Source organism: Lepidochelys olivacea, assembly GCF_965140295.1.
Source record: "Lepidochelys olivacea isolate rLepOli2 genome assembly, chromosome: 8".
Lineage (NCBI taxonomy): Eukaryota > Metazoa > Chordata > Testudines > Cheloniidae > Lepidochelys > Lepidochelys olivacea.
The window spans coordinates 22,705,209-22,727,206 of NC_140418.1; the positions used below are offsets into that span (position 1 = coordinate 22,705,209).

General features: G+C 41.0%; 1 protein-coding gene across 2 annotated transcripts in view; it reads left to right on the forward strand.

Moving 5' to 3' along the window:
• HTR4 (5-hydroxytryptamine receptor 4) overlaps positions 1-21,998 on the forward strand; it is a 208,492-nt gene that overhangs the window by 163,195 nt on the left and 23,299 nt on the right. Inside the window, exon 7 of one of the 2 annotated variants that reach the window (XM_084635835.1) lies at positions 16,301-16,351. The exons of the other annotated variant lie outside the window; for it this stretch is intronic. Coding sequence (XP_084491961.1) covers positions 16,301-16,310 — 10 coding nt within the window. The 3' untranslated portion in view covers positions 16,311-16,351. Of the gene's footprint in view, positions 1-16,300; positions 16,352-21,998 lie in introns of those variants that run through there. 2 annotated transcript variants of the gene reach the window in all.

Here is a 21,998-nt window from a genome sequence, read left to right on the forward strand (position 1 = left end):
GCCAAGGTCTTGCAAGAGGGAAGGTGGCTGGGAGGAAGGATACAGAGAAGAGAATGGAACTTATATGGGCCAGATCCTCAGTTGCTTTAAAATCAGCATACACCCTTTGAGTTCTGTAGAGCTGCATCTGTTTACATTAGCTGAGGATCTGGCCCAATGGCTTCATCAGCTAAGCAGGCTCCTGTGCTAGGACGCTCTCTTGCCAACTGCATTGTGAGAGTCGGCGTTAAAGCAGAAGCATATTTCACAATTTGCTGTTGTCAAAACCAGCCCTGATTTGTCAGAGTCTTCAAAGTCATCACTTTGATTAGGCCCCGACACAGAAAAACATTTAGGTTGTCAAGGCAATCTTCAAACCAAGTGATTCATCCAGAAGGGAATGAGCTGTTCTAAGATATCTGGTTCTGATGAACTGATTAAATGTGACAGGCTGGAAAGGTGGCAGTGGGGAAGGTGATTAGGGGAGGGGAGATGTGCCTTTCGGGGAAGGAGGGGGGCTGTATGACATTTTGTAGAGCCTGCTCAGTTGCAGTTTGTTGTGACCAAGAAAACAGGTGTCTTGGGTTTAGGGTCCCTGGTGGGAATAATTAGAAGTTCATCAAGCCAAAATATGCACTGCAGATAGGATGAAGGCTGTGGCTGGAGGTTACAAAGGCAATATTCAGCCCAGTCGTGATGGGATTTTTGGTGCAAATTGGTGAAGCCTATTTTGGGTCACCTGTTGGACACAAATAATTCTGCTAGAAATTGATCAGTCAGAACCAGCAAAAAAGCAGCAAAAATCCCAGAAAGGAAAAGAAACCAGGAGACCCAAATGCTCCTCCAAATTAAAACTGCGTATGTCTGTCTGTCTGTGTAAATGATTGTGAATCCATGGGTATGAGTGGTTGTTTGTGAATGGATCTAGGGTGTGAAAGTAATCCTGCATGGGTCTAAATGGGTCTGCGAGTGTGAGGAAGTTGCCAAGATGTATATGAATACGTGTGTTTATCTGTAACCGTACATGTGTAGGGATAAACGTTCACTGCTTTCTCTGTGCCACCAGTTTTAGTGATGGGGGAGAATGCTTAGCGCTGAGAAAAGGGTTGGTACGTTAACCACTTGGGGAAATGTACACATAATTCTTTTATGTCTCAGACTGAAGAAGGGCAGTTTTCCTAATTTAATTTTTCATTGAGTGTGAGTTGAAATTAAGAAAAAAGTATAGAAAAAAATTAAGGTAGGTCCCATTTTGTTCTAAACCAGTACAATGCGTCCCTTTAAAGAGCTGAAACAGACACAGTGGGGTGGAGTCTCCCCTGAGTTAAACTGGTCTAACCCAGGATTAACACCAGTAAAGCTAGTGCAGTTATACCACTGTAAAACAGGTGTGAGTCAAGAATCAGACCCTGGCTGTAAGCTGTTTGAGGCTCTTCGACCCTGGGCTGTCCCTAAAACATCTTCGCACCAAGAACATGACACTGTCTGCACTAGGAGCTGCAAGGGAGTGTGACGCCATCTGGGGATTGTCCTGCACCAGAAAAATCACCAGCTAGCTGGTTCAGGCAGCTTTATGAATAATCTGCATAGCCAGAGCAGAACAACGGGGCTGTAACACATCTGCTCCCCCTGTAAATTTTATTATATAGTGTTTTATTATATTTATTATATATTATAACTGGTGCACACTCCTTGAAATATCACATAGAGAACAGAATCTCTGTCTTACAAAGCCAGGAGTCTGAAAGGGTGAATACAGTGCAGAGCAAGCAACTATATGATAGAAAGTACTGTACCCTGCTTGAGAATATTCCCTGAATTTACCAGGGAACTATAAAGTGTTTTCAAGTCTCTAAAATAAGGATGCAATTAATTGTAGTCAGAAATTCATGTTCAAACCCACGCAGAGCGGTTTTTTTTTTCAACTTGAGGTCATTCTTTAATGCATTTTAAATTGCTTTGCCAGTGGAAAATGAAGTAGTTTATATTTCTGAAAGGTAAATGTGCTTCCTAAAATAAATGTTAGCCATTGCTTTAATCTCGCTTTAAAATCAGAGTTACTGATGAACACATTGCGGCTTGTGAAACTTAAAGTGAATATGTACCTTGTAGTGAATGTCTTTGTCTGTGTAGCCTAGATGTATAATCCCTGGAGAATATGTAGATATAATTAACTAAAGGTCTGATCCTTTTGGTTTCAGTGGGACTTTCAAATGTTCAGCATGTACCAGAATCACACCTTAGATCCTTTTTTAGCCTGAGGGTTAAACACAGTATTTTAAGAAAGCTAAGAGGTCACAGTCAGTACTACAGGTAGATTCTCTGCCCTGTTCTGCATCCTTTCTGCCACTTGGGCAGCACAGCAGGAGCAGAAACCACCCAACAAATCCTCTCCTGGTGATTCTCTTGCATGGGGAGTGTCCAATGAGCACAGAGCCAGCATAGCCAGCCTCTGTGCCTCCCTTCCTCCTATCAGTCCAAGCACAGGGACATGTCAGGGTTTTGAGGGGGGTACACGGTGCTCTAGTTATCCCCAGCTAGCATATGAATCCTTGGAAACCATTGCCAGCTGGCACAAGTTACATCCGCTGATCTAACCTGGGCTGGGGGCAAAGACTCAAAGACTAGAACTGGTGACTGTTTTGCAGATTCTCCCTTTCCCCCTCTCCTAGGGTACCCTGAGTGGCAGCATTGGGGAGAGGAGCCATCATTTCCTAGGTATTCCCTGAAGCTCAGGCAGAGCCATTCAAGTTCCTGTCTTGCTCTCTCTGGGGTTTGCATGCCTTGGCAGGAGAGCCCCCGCCTTCTCCCCATAGTGACAGGAAGGTTTCAAATACTTCTGGTTAAAAATCAAAGGGCACGGAGCAGGAAAGATATTTGTAACTCACACCATAATCAAATACAAACTTCCTCCTTACCAAAGTCACCCTTGAAGGCTGCAGGTTAGACACCACTTCCTAGATGAATTAAAGCTCCCGCTTTGGTGTTGTCTCTTTCCCCACTTCCAAGATATCTTTAGTGTGCGAGGGATGCACTCTTGTACTTGCTATAGCTCCCCATCACACAGCAATTGTTCCAGACCAGAAGTTGCTTTGGCAACAGAGATACAAATGCATGTACCATTCTCCAAACAGTATCATCAAGAAAGACTTCAGATCTAATGAATGCTACTGAGGACCAACTGCAAATAATACAGCTGAGCCCTGGCTTCCTGCTCAAAAGGACAATAACACTTATCCACACTTCATCACAAGCCGCCCAATGGGATTAATGGAGAAATTGTGTCTGATGATTTACTCAGTAGGTATTATTGTGGGTGGCACACTGTATGAAGCTTCGCAGGAATGCTTTTGTGTGGGGGTGTGAATTAATGTCCAAATATTGTGGAGCATTTACTAACCACGCTAGTCAAAGAAGTAGGATAGAGCACACATCCACACAGCACCTTAAAGCTGCACAGAAGGAAGAGGAAAAACAAGAATGTGCCAATATATTAAAGGGGGGAGGAAAGAGGAATGCCCCTCCTCTCCTGTTAGAGTGCAGAGTAAAAGAGGAGATCTGTATATGTGATGATCAGTGCTTTTACAGTATGACACCTGCCCAGAATGGCTACCAGTGTGTTAGCATCTCAATGCCAATCCTACCCTCAATGCCACCTGTAGTGTTAACTGTAAAATAATGTGCAATCTGTGTCACCCCATCATTCCTTTCTCCAGACAACCAGAACAAGAGCTCAGAAGGGTGATTTTTCTCACAGAATAGAGAGTGATTTTGTTTCATTCCAGTTTCCAGGGGTTGCATTGTGTCATAGCCACCCTTTAGCACAATAGAACAGCAGGTCCAAGAACTTGTCCCTCTACAGAACCCTCGCTTCCTGGTGAGCAGAACCGCTGCATGCATGGTGCAGATGGCAGCGCCATTTTCAGAGCTATAAACAGTATCATTGTCATAGCTCTTTGAATGGTACTGCCATATGTACTGGAGAATCAGCATTTATGCTTGTAAGGGCTATGGGCCAGCTGGATTTTCTCCCCAAATGAAGCTGACACCTGAAGTGTGAGTGAACACATCATGCTGCTTTGGAGGGATTCCCCCTCCCCAATACTCATTCTTGAATCTCCAGGGACCTCCTCATCTGTCCTCTAACCTGCAAAAAGCAAGTGTCCTGCATTCCTAGAGGTTTATTGTGAAGCCAAACCTCTTTGATCAATGCAAGAAGCAGGAGCAAGTCCATGAAGATGTTTGATGGCAAATCAATCACACTGTGTGCATTTTCTTTACCACAGCAATTTATTTTTATGGCACAGTATATTCCAGTGTGTGTGTGTAGAGAGAGAGAGAGAGAGTGAGCTCTTCTTAAACAATCAGGTTTCTGTGGCTATAGACTTGTCTGATTTTCAATACAATCCATAATGTACTTTCTTACATTTTTGTTGGTGAATGTATAGCAGCTATACATTGTGCAGTAAAGTCAGAAAAACATGATGACAGAGCTCTATAAATAAAAAAGGGAATCATACAGAGGTTTTAAAAACCTGTTGCAGGAGAATGAATGTGTTGGCGCAGAGTGAATATTTCACTGTGAAAACAGAAGCCAAGTTTTCATCAGTGAATAGGAACCTCCCATACAATCCACAGCAGAGCTTGTTTCCTGTAATGATGCTTTGGCTCTGTCTACTTATGGTTTTAGAGAGGCAAGGATGGACAGGTGAGGTAATATCTTTTATCAAACCAACTTCTGCTGGTGGGAAAGACAAGTTTTCAAGCTGCACAGAGCTCTTCTTCAGGTCCGGGAAAGGTACTAAGGCCAGGTCTAGACTAGGAAATTAGGTCGCTATAACTATGTCGCTCAGCGGTATAAAAAATCCACACCCCTGAGCAATGCAGTTAAACCGACCTAAGCCCTGGGTAGACAGCGCTATGTCAACAGAAGGGCCTCTCCTGTTGACATAACTCCCGCCTCTCATGGAGGTGGATTAACCAGGCTGACAGGAGAAGCTCTCCTGTCAGTGTAGGTAGCGTCTTCACCGAAGCGCGACAGTGGCTCAGTTTACTGGTGCAGCTGTGTCACTGCAGTGTTTTAAGTGTAGACCTGCCCTTAGAGCGTGTCAGCTCAAATATCAGATGGAACAGATAGTTTCGCAGAAGTAATTAGCACATATTCTAAGGGACCATTCAAGGTGACCCATTAACACCCCTGTAGTCATAGGACAAAAAAGGGGGGTTAACGGTTACAGATTGTTGTAATAAGCCGTAAATCCAGTGTCTTTATTAAGACCTAATTTTCAGTGTCTAGCAAAGTTTTGAATTTCAGCTCCCAGGCTTGTCTGTTGAAAGCGGATCTTAGATTTAGCTGTGACGCTCAGGAAGAGCTCTGTCTCTCTCACCAACAGAAGTTGGTCCAATAAAATTATTACCTCATCCACAATGTCTGTCTAATATCCTGGGACCGATGTGGCCACAACTGCATAGTTATTGCTTTGTATCTGTGTGAAACTGATTTAAAATGCAGTTACATCCTAACATTATAGTTGTAACTATAGATGGGTTCAAACCAAAACCTACCTGAACCCAACCAAACTTCTCAGAAGTTAAGATCTACCCTAAATGAAATGTTTTGGGAGGAGGTTTGGGGGGAGGGGGAGGGAGGTGGGAAAGAACAAAGAATTAAATTTAGGCAAATTTTAAAATGAAACATCATTTTGAAATGAAAAATGAAATTGTTTCATTTTGAAAATGTTGAAACAAAACACTGACTTTTAAAAAATGTAATAACAATTTTTTTTGGCCAAAACTGTTTGCCAAATTCAACATAAATTTGCAACTAGTTCTGGTTGACTCAAAACTGCATTTTTCCATGAATAAAATATTTGTCTGAAACATTTTGCCTAGTTCTAGTTGTATCGTATGAGAATGCATGAGACCTGCAGTCATGATGAGGTAGACAGCAAAATAATGCCAGGTTGTGGTAGGATCTTTGGGGTTACACCTGTGAAGTAGGGAGTGGGTTGGGCTACTGTAAGAGACCACATCATTTGTTTAAGGATTAATGCTTTCTGTGCAGGAGAATAATTGGCAACACAAAGCTGAATTTCTAATGCCAGGAACTTTGTTCCTGTTGTATATTAAACTAAAAGATCCAACAAACCAGAGGAAACAAAGAGGAAGGAAATCTCATATTTCTCTGTTCCGGAGTCTGTAAGTTCTGGGCAACCACCAGCTCGGACTCTCTAGTGGGGGCAGTTCAGGAGAGCAGGGCTAACATGTGAATGCTGTAACAGGGAGTTGATGTGTAGAAAAGGAGTGAAGTGGTTTGTCTCATTGTCCCAGAATCCATTCTTGGCTAAACCAGTGTAAATATAGAATATCTCTACACTGACTTCCCTTGGAGGGGGGCAGTGAACCACCTTCAGTACCTTTCAGAATGGAAAGAGCGTGTTAAGTAATGGCCTTCGCATACCAAAATATCTTATTTCTAGCAAACACATTGAGACATAAATCCTGATTCAGTTCTGTGTCATCTGTTATTAAGTACTAACTAGGATTTCAGATTGCTGATCTATAAGTTGCCTGTGTGTCAGTAACATTCCTCTGGGCTGGCTTTATGTCCATTGAGATTCTAGCTCAGATAAAAGCAAGAGCACTGGAGCAAACATCACATGGGAGCTGTATCACAGGAACAATACTTGCATTTGGTTTGTGTTTTTTTAATTCACACCTTCTCTGGGTTTATTCCTATGGCTGCTGGCAATGAAGCTCAATCTAGCTGTTCAGTGATATCAAAACCAGACTCACCCAGTTCCACAGAGGCTGTAGGTCGTGTATATGCATCCTTTTGTTTTGTGGGCTAGCAGATAGGATGCTGCCTTTGCTTAGACCAGTCATTGTGCAAGGATTTTGTTGGTTTGTTAATTTTTGCTGACTCACTTTTCTATTCGGGTCACTAATCTCATGGCTGTCTTAATGCAAGTAATCAGCATGGGCTTTTTAAAAAATGCAAACAAATAGCAACTTTCCACAGAAAAATCACCAGCAACTATTCCTTTTTACACAGGACAAATGTCTGAGCATCCGCCTCGGGAAATATTGGTGACTTTTTTTTATAGTTCAGATTATCAAGTTTGCTGATTTCATGTCATTCCAGCAGTGTTAGCACTGACAGTCCGCTAGGGAGAGGAGCTCCTTTTCTGTAGTGATGCTGAACTGATCCCCTGCAAGAGACAGTGGCACACTGGGGCTGATTCGGATCTGACACCAGCTTTACATGGATGGAACACAGTTGAGGTTGAGGGTCTTAGTCCATTTTTGCATCAGTGTAAGTGAACGAAGAGTCAGACTCACTGTCATAATGTGGCTGAGGAAGCTAGGGATGGGGCAGTTTGCCTGAGTGAAGATTTTGAGGATTGGAGCCTTAGATTGTAAACTTGTGGGTGGGGGCCATGTGTTTTATCTGACAAACACCATATGTATTTATTATTATTATCCTTCAAAATTACATCGTAGGGATTTTTTGATAACTAGCCTTCACAACATACAGGATCTTTAAACATTTAAAATTTATCCCCATGAGTCCCCAGTAAATCTTGATTGTGAATCAACTCTGTAGGTTTCAGTAGTCAGGAGTTCTGTTAAACTCTCTGCAAAATTCCTGCATTTGAGGTGCTCAAATGCACATTTTTTCCTTTGACTTTCCTTAGAAGTGCCTCGGAGAGCTGTCTCCTGCAGATCCTGCATTGTGATGTCTTGCACTCCTGACATGTTGTTGAGCTGCTTATTCAGACCTTTAGGGATCACTCCAAGTGCTCCAGTGATCACCAGGATCATCTTCTTTCTTGTTTTCCATAATTGTTCCACTTCATGGCAGAGTTCTTCATACATCACCATCTTCTCTTCTTGTTTCTTTATGTTTTTGTGTGCTGATCTGGCACTATCAATCAGCAAGGTCTTCTTTGACTTCTTTCCTACAACTATGTCCAGTCTGTCTGCCTGCCCCATTTGGTCTTTGACAATTGCCAGATCCTGTAAAATCATAGCCTCTTTCATTCTCTAGAGCGCCTTCAGTTTGGTGCTCATAATACTGCATGGTTTGTTTAAATACATGCTTGCCACAGAGACTCCAATGCAGACACTTGGCAACTTAATTATGCCTGTTCATGTATTTCTGCCAGTCAGGCACCTGCAGGTGCTCAACACATGCTCCATGGTCTCTTCCTTTTCAGTTCTGCAGTTCAGGGGACAGTTCTGTCAGTCAGTTTTGTTTTGAACATAATTAAGCCTTAAGGACTGCTCTGGTACACTCATGAGACTCTCCACTTTTCTTTTGAGGTATCTTTCTACAACTAAGCCATGAATCTGTTAATCTTCAGTCACTAATGAGTGTGCGGGGTCTCCACCACTGTCTGTACAGTGATTTCTGTGTAAATATTTTGAGTCTTTCTTTGGCAGTTTGTATCTCCTTTCTTTGATGCTTTCTGGGGCTGAGAACACACTTGGCCATTGCTTGTTATTGCAGCCAGATGATCTTTTACTTTGGCTGAATCCTTGTATATTTTGATTGATTGTCAATTCCTCCACAGATAGCAAAACTTTTCCTTAATCTCATCACTGGATGTACATCCTGTCCATATCTTCATTGCAATCCATGACACTACGCATCACCAAGATCTTTCTTGTTTGGAAATCAAGTTTTTTTTCTTCTCCTCTTGATTTCACTTGATCATTCTAGAGGTGTACTGTACTATTTGGTATCCCCCATGTATTAATGGCTCAGATCAAATTATTCAAGTTGAGTTTTGTCTTCAGAGTAGTTCTTGTTAGTCTGTAATGTTCTTTCCTCACTTCTTCTTTGATTTCTTATGTTGTAACTCTAACAGTTTTGTTATCCCAAGGAATTTATAGGGGCCATGTTGAGAAATATCTTGGATAGTACCTTTGTTATCTTGTACCAGTCTACTCCTCTGTACAGATGCCAATGCACATTTAGCCAAGCCAACCCGTAGCTTTATATCATCACCAAACTTTTCTGGACATCATCAATCTCTGTATCTCCTTTTGTGATCATCCATATCATTTAAGATTATCCATGTATAGTATTTATTAATTATTAATTATTATTATTATTACTATTATTATTGCAATGGAGCCTAGAGGAATCAGGGCTGCATAGTGCTAGGCAGTATATTTCTATATTGTATAAGCAATAACAATAATTATCACTAATGATGAATGAGTCCAAGCACTTCTGGCTAATATGAACACAGTAGCTAATTTAGACTCCAATTTAGCCTCTGTGTTTATTCTGAGAACTAATTAACCCTTTTATTTGCTGGATGAAACTATTGTGCAGAGCATCCTGTCAAACAGAGGACACAGTACAGTATGTTACTGTAATTAAATAAACAGATAACTGAGCTCAAGAAATTGCCTACAATCATTAATTACGATTAATTAGGCAAAATGATTTACAACTACAGAACACAAAACTAAGCAATGCTTTTATTGGCCAGGAGAAGCAGCTGTGATACACTGTACTCATTACTTATATATCAGGAACATGCTGTTCAGTAACACTAAAAAGCAGCCTCATGAAATAAGTTAATTCAATTAACTGTGTTTTGCCCCAGAATACAACCACATTCTTGGTGAACTACAGATATTGTAATGATCAATGCAGACAGTTCCTCCCTCAATAGATGGTACTGTATCCTTAACTTAATAAGAAGCGACTGTCTTGTGTGTTATTATGTTGTTGTATGATCTGAGGCTTTTAGCAGGAATTTCAGTCCTGCCTGCATGTGCTGGAGTTGGGACTTGCCATGTTCCAATAAATCTCTGTGATTCAATAAGCAAGTATTAAAACATGTCTATTGAGCAGTTACATGTTAGGAGCCTGGCCATAGAGAAGATGGAAGGAGAGATGAAGAGCTCCCAAAGTATAAAGAAGCTTTTCTTTCTAGACGATGCTTATTGAGGCCAGCACATAGATCAGTTGGGTTCATGATTTGTCTCATCTTTTACTTTAAAAGCAACACTTTCATCTGCATGATAGAATGATTATTCATGAGGGGTCACTAATGCTGCTCAGAAATAGCTAGCTCATCTTGGAGTATTCAGATATGATAGACAATTATAGTAATTGTCAGTGTTTCTTATTTTAGAAGGAGGGGAGTTCAAATTTGTCTCTTCCCCCACTCAGAAATAATACCACCACAAAACATTGCTCCCGGTCAAATCTGACAGGCAGAATTGGAGCTAAGTTTTACAAAAATGAAAAGAAAAAGTGTCTACCAAAGAAATGTTTATTTAATCCAGGATTCACAAAATAACCAGCTGCTCTCCATTGTGTCCAAGTCCTGAAGGGACACTGCATCTCACAGGAGATGCTCGGCACTTAGAAGAATCAGAGCCTTTTTCCTAGCTCTTATCTAGTACTTTCATCAGTAGATCTCAACGTACTTTACAAAGGAGGTCAGTATTATTATCTCCATTTTAGAGTTGGGAACCTTAGACACAGACAGGGGAAGTGACTTGCTCAAAGTCATCCAGCAGGCCCATGGCAGAGCAATGAAAACCCAGATCTTCCAAGTCCCAGTCCAGTGTACTAGCCACTAGACCATACTGCCTAGCAGTGAACTGCTTTTGCTCTTTGTGGGTTTTTTTCCACATACTTTCAAATGTGCAAACCTGTGTGAAATCTAATGTTCACAGACAACTATCTGACAGGTTTCAGAGTAGCAGCCATTTTAGTCTGTATCCACAAAAAGAAAAGGAGTACTTGTGGCACCTGAGAAACTAACAAATTTATTTGAGCATAAGCTTTCGTGAGTTACAGCTCACTTCATCGGATGCATTCAGAAGTGAGCTGTAGCTCACAAAAGCTTATACTCAAATAAATGTGTTAGTCTCTAAGGTGCCACAGGTACTCCTTTTCTTTTTGCAGACAACAATCTGTTCATCACATAAACACGGCTAGTAAGAGCTGCTGCTATGTTTCTTGTCAGCTGGTCTTAAAATACTTGGGTGACGTTAAACTGTGTGAAGTGTTTACAGTAACAAGCTGATGATCGTAAAACACTTTAACTATTAAATCCTGGAGAGCATTTTATTATAAGTGGCCACTAACAATAGGCAGCTTAGAGTCTAACACTCTGAGGTGGCCTTGCAACACTTGTATAGCAATCCCTCCTAGTAGGTGCTGAGCAACTTGAACTCCTGTTGAAGTGAATGGGAGTGAAGAGTGAGGAGCATCTCCCCGGAGGCTCTCAACACGTTGCCAGATCAGGCCCATAATGGCAAAGGCCCAGACCTAGCAAAGCACATAAATGTGCTTAACTTCAAGAGTGTGAGTAGTACCATTAAAGCCAATGTCCCAACTCTTAAAGCTAAGCATGTGCTCAAATGCTTTGCTGGATCAGGGCCTAAAACATTCCTGGAACATGCTGAGAGCAAACAGTGCTTTTCCTTCTTGGTGCAGCAAAGATAATTATGCCATCAATTTATTTGCTGGATTTAATATTATGTTTCTTTCCGAGCTTCTGATTTTGCAAACATAATGTGTATATATAGAATGTATATGGAAAGATAATCTCCATATTTTATCTATTTACCAGGACCATGTTGCCTTACTAATGGTGGTTTCCTTCTAGACTGATGAAACCGATCATCCTTGTAGTGGTCAGACTGACTTCTCTCAGTAACATTGTTTTCATATATGCGTGGCGTGCTCCAAGGCTCACAGTTCCTGATTTCTTAACTGGCACTCTAATACTTAGTTTGAGTTGCTAAACCCACACTTTTGCAACTGTTGTTGATCACTCTAGGACCTCGTATAGTGATTTAAAATACTGGAACACACTAAAACTCATTTGGCTTGGAAACAGTTGAGATTCTGAGCCTGTATTTATTGTCACTGCCTTAATGCCTCAGTGTAAAATGATTGAATTATCTTAAACATTTAAGAGGTTTTTGATTTTGACAACTGAACTGCCCTTTGATGGTATAAGAGGTGAGTATAGTTGAGTCCGGCTGGAGCCATAAGAGGTTCATGTGTAGTTTGCAGTCAAATCATTCCTAGAATGCACTAGATACTTAGGTGTGAATCTGATTTCCAATTCCTCTTTCAAAGTAAGGCCCATTTTTCAGGGAGGATGCGCTGGGCCCTTCTGTACCATTAGGGAAATCTGTGTAACTGTAAGAACCATTTGGAGGTAGGATAATCTTCCAAAGGAAGTGGCGGAATAACTACCTTTGGAGATAATGAAGTTTGGACCAATCAGTGAGGTCTGGGATAATTAAATGACCTTGCCTTTTCTTTCTGCACACATGGGATCTAAGGAGGAGAGAGCATCAGTATTTACAGCGAACATACAGTCTTCTCTTCTTTCTTGTCATTCTACCTTCATGTTATTTTAAATATACTTTACTAAATGTAGAACATTTTAATCGCCTGGTCCCATCTGCCAGGTTAAGGTGAAAGACGCACCAACCCCTGTTTTCATTTATTTGCAATGCTGGAAGCCAAGAACATAAAGGGATATAATGAATTTTCCTTCCCTGTCAGCCTGCTGTCTCAACATCTCCAAAAGATCTCTAGTCTTCTTGCCAGTTTACACCAGCTGGGGTAGCTCCACTGATTTCAGAGGAGCTAGGCCAGTTCACATCAGCAGAAGATCTGGACCCACATATTTTGTTGGTTTGAAGAATCCTAGAAATTAGAGTTGGAACGGCCAGTTAGGTCTCCCACTGCAGCTCAGTGCCAATGCAGGTTGTTCCCTTTTATACATTTTTTTATTGTCCAAAATGATGAAGCTTCCACTATTCCTCTGGGGAATTTACTCCCCAGACTAATATTCAGTTTACATTTTCCCCTCCTTATTTTAATTCCATTACTCCTAATTCTACCTTCATGTTCTCACTAAATAACTCCTCCCCCTTCTTGCTGGTTAGACGCAACACACATTTTGTTGACTGTTCTCATTTCCCCCATCATCATCCGTTATCGTGAGCAGCAATTGCAGAAAGTCAAGGCTGTCTGTGTAATAATATTAAGCTTCAAAACCAAAAAATTTAAATTGAGAGCTGATGCTGTCTACATCCTGGGGGACATTCGAGAAGGTTTAATTTAATTGTCTGCATATATTTGATCACATCTTATAGCTAGGTACCCAAGGACCTGACCATCCTTTATTCCATTCTAAAATAAGAGAGTTCAGATAAAGCTAAATTCTGCTCATAAATTCAGATGCTATTTATGAACATCCAAATCTAAATATTTACAACTAATAATACAGTGGGCACAAACAAAGGCTTCAAGACTTGATGAGTGCCTTTGGGTGTTGGTTCAAGGAAATGAGTTTTACACCTTGCCTCTGTACTCCAGAATAAACCACACACATTTTGGCAGAAAGAGAGATCTTTGCTCTAGAATGAATCACTTCTTGCTTAGAGAGAATGGATGTCTCTTCGATTTTCCCAGATCATCATAATCATCATCACCATCATCATCGTTTATTTATTTGAATAAACTTAGTGCCTAGGAGCCCTAGTTATGGATCACAACTCCATTGTGCTAGGCACTGTGCAAACACAGAACAATGCCAAGGATTGATGTGTAAGCAGAGGATTTAGGATGAGTATCTACAAGATAATAATAGATTAGTGTATGAAAAGAATAGCAAAAATCTGAGAATGCGTTTTACAGTAGTACCTAGGAACCCCACTCAAGGAACAGGGTCACATTGTGCTACGTGTTGTACAGATAAAAAAGGGGGCTGCACCTCATAATAGTTTTTGTTTTTAGGGGTTTTTTTTGTCACACAAAATCATGCATGTGTATGATCCTTTGAACAGTTATTTCTAAAATAAGGGGCAAAGTTCATCCTGTATTGGCTTGATCTAGAACGGGGAACAGTAAGCGTAAAGGAAGGTCTGTCTCTTAAAAAAACAGACAGCTGGTTGCCCAAAAGGTCTCAGTCTCAGATCACTCAAGTTTGAGACCACTGAGCTAAATTGGAATGTTCTTCTTTGATTGACATCGATTATTGGTTTTTGCTGTCTCAGAATGGAGACAAAGGTAAATCTGAGCAAGATTCTGTTAGCAATGGGAGAATCAATAAGCTGTCAGACTAAGACAGAGAATGAGGACATGTCTAGTAGTACAGCGCTGTAGTATAAACTTTTCCTAAATCGATTGCAAGGGTTCTCCTGTTGCTGTAGTTAATCCACCTCTCTGAGAGGCAGTAGCTAGGTCAACAAAATGATTTTTCCATCAATCTAGCCGCATCTACACTTCGGTTAGATCATCCTAATTACATTGTCCTGGGAGCAAAATTTTTCACCTCCCCGAGTGATGTAGCTAGGTTGACCTAAGGCCTTAAAGACAGGATCATCTTCTCTCTGAGGCAGAAAATACAGAAACCCTGAGAAAATCGAAGAACAGGATATTGCTTCCTGAAGCAATTCTACCTTATTTGGTTTCTTGTTAACTTGAAATGATAAGACAACACATAAACCAACAGGCCATTGAGGGGGGCTACTGTTTTTGTGTTGCTTGGCTGAATCGTCATACATGTAGAAAGACTTCATCTTTAAAGGACGTCATGAAATGCATGTGCACTCACTCATATCAATATTGCTTTAAAGGTCACGTTCACACCAGAGCATTCTGAGTCTTGGGATATTCCAATAAATCTCATTCTGAGAATCAGAAAAGATAAACTCTGATTGGTTTGGTGAAGTCCTTCAATTAACATACAGCACAGGAAAGTCTCAAGCAGTCATCTATGGCAGAGTGATTCATTAACTGGTAAAGACAGAGGAATCACCGTCATAGAAGCATGGTGTAGGGAAAATGATTTGGACTGTAGGTATCAAACTATGAATTCAAGTATCCTTTCAATGTACTTTCCTAATTCCCTTTAGTATTAAAAAGGTAAAGAATACAAACAGGAAGTTCTAGGTCCAAAAATGTAATCTTTTAACGAGTTTTACAAAGCCTAATGTGAATCCTCTGGAAATGTTTTCATGGTTATGTTTTATTGCAGTAGTAACATTTTGTTTTTAATCTAAACATGCTACAGATTTGGAAGCCCAAAGTCTGTGATAGCACATGAGTTCATCAGTGAATTTGACCACAACAGAGGGACAGATCTCAGTGGATGTAATTTTGTGTAGCCCCATTGACTTCAATGGAACTATGCTGATGTACACCAGCTGAGTATCAGGCCCAGAAAGTGAAACTAACCAATCCAGTTTCACTGCTCAGGCTGAAGGAAATGCAAATAATAAGTAATAAAAACAGCATAAACTGAGGACAAGTCAATTCGATTTTTTTAAAAAATTGTCTGGGTTTAACTAAATTGCTACTAGCAATGTGGTAGATAAGGAATTTCTTTTAAATATATCATTTTTATCCTGACAGTGCTTTTCTAAATGGAAGTTTCATGCATGGACCAAAGGGAAAATTCACCCCTTAGCGTTTACATGAAACCCACACCACTAATCTAGTTTTCATTTTAAAAAGAAGTTGTTCAAGCATTTATATCTTGTCCTTAAATTCATGCTACTTTTTTCTTTATAGAAAACATTCGCACTTCAGCCCCACAATGATTATTGATTTATTACAAAGTAAGGCTGATCAAACAAAATTTGCCAAATGCAGATTTGGTGAATTTTGGCTTATTTGTTGCATCTTAAAGTATTTGCATAATACTGTTAACTGAGAATCTATTTGGTATTTTAAAAATATCCCAGGCACATGAATGACAACCCTCTGGATTGTTCATTAACTATTTGATCTTGAAATTCAGTATTCAGACTTCAGTACCCAAATTGCAAGTGGGTTGTTCTCTGTCATGTGGACATTACTCATGTAACTGTGATATGTTACTTAAATAGGGCTGAAGATATGTATTTGACTGAATCATTCAGTCAGTTCCAAAGCTTTATGAATGCCAATGGGCTAACTATGATTGAGTCAATCAAAGACTAAATATTTATCAAGTATTGGGGAATTTTGTTCGATCAGCACTGTTGCAGAGTTTTCTGCTCCTCTCCTTTTCTGTGTGTGGTGTTGCTACAGAGCCGTAGAATTCACTTTAGAGGAATAGAATCACTGATTGCCGGGGCAGAGTGCTGATGTCTGATGTAGGGAGCACATTCTCTGCTACTTCTGATGACTGTAAGTCCGGGAGCTGCTGCTTTTGAGTTAAACAAGTAATTTCAGCTGTGGCAATTGTTAGAATCTGGCCTTTGAATCCAATGAGACTCCATGGTGTTGTTTTTCCTGATCCTGTTGAGCCCTTCAATTTTCTCTTGCTTCCAGGATTTACTGAGCTCCAGCATGATCCTCATCCTGGTCCTTTCATCCTTCCCTGATGACCAGGTAACTCACTCAGTTTAGATCTAGATTCATCTGTGTCCTGCAAAAACCTGCTCTCTCGTGCGTGCACATGCTCCCTCATTGTAAATCACTGGCATCAGAAATAGCTTACAAACTATGCCCAGCTGTTTGCTTTTTGGTGTCTTTCATTTCATGTGGGGCTCTGTGACATACCCTCTGACATACAGCACCCCACACATTTGTGCGCTAACAGATTTGGAAGCCTGGTCCCTTTCACTTTAGTAATCTAATAGTCACTTTATTCTCAGGTGATTTCAGTTTTGCTTGTTACAATTTACTCTGTAGGGGTGAAATCCTGGCTCTGTTGAAGTCAGTGGGAGTTTTGCCCTTAGTCTGTTAACTAGGCCCAGTCCTGTGAGTGCTGAGCCCTAGGTCAGTACATTTCTCATTTTAAACAATTTGCTTAGGATACCTTTCAAATGTTGTCAGTTAGCTTAAAACAAAGCATAGTTTTGAGTGAAAGCCCGTTAGACAATGCCAAATGCATTCATTTGGTAGCTACCCATCTTCAATAACTACACCTTTACTGTGCAAGCTTCAGGGTAAAATAATAGAATTTAAAAGAAGTCATGGCTTCTAAATAAAGATATATTATATGGGCATCCTCTACTTTTTTGGTGAAGGCTCAGATTTGTAGAATTGCCCCTACAAAGGTGTATGTGCATATAAATGAACACTTTAGCAGTGAATGCAATAATGGTAACTGTGTAATCTCATATGACCAGTTGGACGTCTAGCTACACAAGGAATTACCTTGGCTTGCACATGCAGTTGCAATAATGGGCACACATTTCTTCATATGCATTTCTAGTTATCTGAGCATAGCTATACAGATATATATTTAAGGCTAGCTTTTTTTTAAACCCAGAGAATTAAGTGCTATTGAAATATATAATAAATAACAATCATGTTGCCTGCTTCAATACAGGTCACACAGTGTTTCTTTGATCCTGAGATAGCTACTTAGCTAATCACCATAATTTAAACTGCAGAAGGAGGCATTGTCTAATGGGCATTAATTACAAAACAAGCGTATTGCAGGATATTAAAGAGACTCTCAACTTATAGTTGCAGGTAATGTTAAACCCCATGCCCTTTGGCCCTTATTTACTACATGTTTCATGAATACAAGGGCTTTGGTTTGATTTTACCTTGTTTGTGCCCATTGTTATCCTGCTAATTAAATGTAAATGGACTAAAACAAGGAACATGGCTTATTGCAGTCTTGGCAAAGGGTTCCCAGTTTCATGTGTGGTGCAGACAGCAGCACTAATTACTTGCAAGGTAACTATGAGCCTTCCAACTGAGCCTGCATGCCAGATAGCATCAGAGCTCCAGGTGCTAAGTGAAAGGACTCCAGGAACCTTTGACTTCCGTATGGAAAGGAGACTTTCTGGAGAAAGAGGGTCATGCCGGAGCAGGGAAGGGAGATGACTTTGTTGGTGATCGGTGTATGTGTTCCTCTCACCTGGTTGCCAGACATTCTGAATGGGCCTAGTTACCTCATCTTCTGGCCAGAATCAATGCATTGACCAATGCAGCCAAGACTCTTACAGAGTGAATTGCAGTCTGCAGGCAACATGTGCAATAGTGGATCTGAAAAGGGCCTGCCCCACTGCTCTTTTTTCTCACCAGACCCCTCAGAGGACAGACAGAGGTCTGTGACTTTGCTGTCCATTCCCTTGGAGCCCCCGACTGACTGTCCCTCACTCCAGTGCAGCTTGTCCTCAGCCTGTCTCCCTCACTGCCCCCCAGTTGGAGAAAAGTCCTCCAGTTCTGACCAATTCAGATAGTCTGTGCGTGACCTTAACCAGTCTCTACTGGATACTTTCTGAAGAGGGGGAGCTCTTTTCGCCATGGTATTTGGAGCCAGAACCGGTGCTCCTATTAGAAAGATTTAGGGGCAGTTTTTTTCACTGGGTTAATGTCACACATGAAAGTGTATTTATGTGAACCCCTTGACCTTGTTGGGAAAAGCTGGTGGGGCTGACACATAGGAATTGCCTGGGCTTCTTGCTAGGAGATGCTCAAGAGCAGTGTCACTAAGACTGGGAGAGCTGTATTCAGATAAGGGGCCATCGCACCAGGATGTCTGGGAGTATGTGTATCTAACACCGTATGCCTAGACTTAGCCACTGAATCCTATCAAAATGAATGGCAGTGGGGATGTTACATCCCAGCACACAGTGACAAATATTTAGCCACCGGTGTCACTTTCCATTGCTCCCCACTGCATCCATGAAGGGCAGCTAGCCCACAATTTGTCCAGCTAGCCATTAATTTGCCAGTGAATGAGTGAGAGAAATAATCTGGTGGGAGGATCCTCTCTGGAATGTCAATATGTCAAAACTCAGGCACTAAAAACATACCTATTCGTTGTATTATTTTGGTATTATATTTAACTAAGCTAAAGATGGGGATCAGGTATTAGGGAAAGGGATGCGTATATGGGGTGGGGGACCAGACAGCATAAGTGAGATCACTTGAGCTACCATCCCTTGGGGGATTGGGGAAAACACTATATTATGCTCATCTTCTATAAGGGTCTCATTTATATTTAAGGTTAGGCACATGCTTAGGCTGGAGCTGGTTAGCGTTTTTCATTCAAAACACTTTTCAATTTTTTTTTGGTCAAAATGGAAAATTCCCTCTGAAATGTCTGATTTTAACAAAACAAATGTTTTTTGTCAAAAAAAAACAAAAACTTTTACAATTCATTTTTTTATGAAACTCTAAAAACTTTTGAAGAAAAAAAATCAAAATTTATCAACATTTTTTTGCAAGAATAAAAAAAATATTTCCCAAGCAGCTCAAGCTTAACTGCCTTCTTGGACAGGGCCCTAAGTAACCAGAGTTCCAGGCACTATGGGCATAATACTGGCCTTCATGGTCTGCGTCACTGGGAAGCCAACCATTCTGGAATGCAATGTCTCCATTCCATGAAATATCAACCTCAGTTGTTTTTGTCACCACTTACTTGCTTTGAAAAATGGACTATATTTTTTTCCAGCAGATAAAAGATCTAATTATGGTAGTTGCAAGATCTCCTATTATGAAGAACATTCATTGTCTTCTATCTGAATTTTCTTGTTCCAAGAAACCCACTGTGAACTATTGCACATGTGTAGATAGCAATAAATCCCTCATAACGGGATGCTGTATATTTCTAACATTGCTGAGCACTACTGAGCACCTAATTACTCTGCTAATTATCAGACCTGCCTTGTGTGCTGTGCTAATTATGATGCAAAAATAAACTATAGACCAAAATGCACAGGTAATCACAGTAGATAATGTAACTCCAAATGTAATGCTAATGAGGGAGAAATGTAAATGTAAAGCCAGTGAGAGGAGGAGGGGAATGAATGGGTTTAGATTCTGTAGTGTGTAGATTAAATGGCCTCTCTCGCTCCCCCACTCCCATTTCCTCTCTCCCTGGTGTGAATAAAGATAAAATGGTTTTAGAACCCTGAACACTAGTATTTCTCTCAGTGATGTCAGGGCCATGATAGTCGTGCAGGGTCTGATTGTTTGCCTTACTTCTATGAACACATTAAATATCATAACAGAAAAAGGACAATGCAGAGAGGAAGAGGGATAGCTCAGTGGTTTGAGCACTGGCCTGCTAAACTCAGGGTTGTGAGTTCAATCCTTGAGGGGGCCATTTAGGGATTGGTCCTCCTTTGACCAGGGGGTTGGACTAGATGACCTCCTGAGGTCCCTTCCAACCCTGAGATTCTATGATAAGGAAGAGCTATGGCATGTCTGAAGTGGGAAGAGTCACCTTCTCTTAATTGACCTCATCCTGTGGAGCCTCTTTTTGCCACTATCTCTCTGTGCCATACCCAGGATCATAGCCCCTAAGTTCCATAACTTATTGCTAAAGTTGACAGGAATATCCGGAAATGGAAAATGGGGGCACATGATAGCCATGTGTGAGTGAGGGTCTGAAGGGTGTAAACACCTGAGGAGGGTGCAGAACTGGCCAGTCTGGAACAGGGGGGGAATCTAACTTGGAGTAATGGGGTTGGAATAGAGCTCAGGGATATTTAAGATGATGAGTGGCATAAGTTTCTCAGCAGTGACATCCATTAGCATGTGGAATAGTCTCTCAAGTGGAGTACCACTACCTGGGACATCTGAAATTAGACTGGACAAAGCAATGGAAAGTGTGCTTTCGGGAACAATCCAGCATTGGCAGAGAGATGGCTTGGGTGAATTAGCAGGTCTTTACCATCTCTAAAGTCTGTGATGAGGAGAGTACGAGTCAGAGAAGGAGTGAGTTAGGGAAGGGTTCTCTTCACTGAGAATGATTATGCTCCTGAATGCTGTTAAGCAAGATTTACTTCTGACAAAAATCACCAGTCATTCCATCTCATCCAACTGCCCCCTACCACTCTCTGAGAGGAGATCTGAGGCTCTGCACCTGTTTCCACTGAGATCCTCTGAGCAGCTGTGAACAAAAAGCAAAATCCCCAGTTAAAATATAAAGATGTTTTTAAAAATTGTATATATTTCAACACAACGTAACCTGGTATTTTATCATATTGGTACTTAGACACCGTGGTGATGGGCTCTTCATAAACACAAAGGGACCGATGATTAATTAGGTAGGGGACTCTCCATCATCATTTCTCAGCGCATTTAGAGATTTGTCTTTTGGGTGCTTGGCACAACAAATTCACTCAGCCTCTGTCTGCAACTCACAGAAGAACAGTGTCCAATAGCCAAGGAGTATTGAGCCACCATCATCACTGTAAATGGAGGGGAAGAATTCAGACTGAATTAGCTGATTAAGGTTCCAAGCTAGACTCTAGAGTATGGTGCATAGTGAACAGCAAGGAGTAAGCCTCAAAGGCCCAGATCCTCAAAGGTATTTAGGCTCCTAATTCCCATTGATTTCAGTGGGATTTAGGAGCCTAAATGCCTTTGAGGATCTGGGCCAAAATGTTCAGAAGTTGTGTTCACATAAACACCCAAATTCTGAAGTTTTTTCGGAACTCTTTAGCGTCTCAAGTCTGTAGGATTTGTCTGGGAGCTTTCTCTTTTCGTCTATGAAGAGGTGAGAGATAATTCATTAGTCATTTTCAAGAGAGGTGTGCGGTGAATGTATTAACAATGTGCCGGAGGAACACAGCATCTATTGTTCTAGGGGGAATCAAAACTGTCATTAGGAAAATGAGGCAGATAACTTTAAAGGTGAATTTTGTGCTGGTGAAAGCTGCCACGTTTGCTAGCTCTGTAAGATGTCATCTGCTCGTGCACAGAATAGAAACATGGGAGTCACCATAACAGATCAGACTAATGGGCTATCTAAGCACAGAGACAACAGCAGCAAAAGCTTCCAACGTTCCTGTCTCCTACCTCTGAAGGACCATGTTTGGTGCTTAGCTTTCATCCCCATCAAGTCATTGTTCTCTCTGAGACTGACAACAAGGCGGGCAATTATGACAACGGTGATAGTGCATTTTGGGATGTGGACACTTCTCTAATTAGGACACAACTGTACTTCAGTGGCTTATTTGACAAAGGCCACCAAACCAAGCAATCAATGGCTAATTGCTTTTGGTCGTGGTGCTGACCTGAGCTGGATTCAAACAAGTCTCTAGAGGAAAAAGGC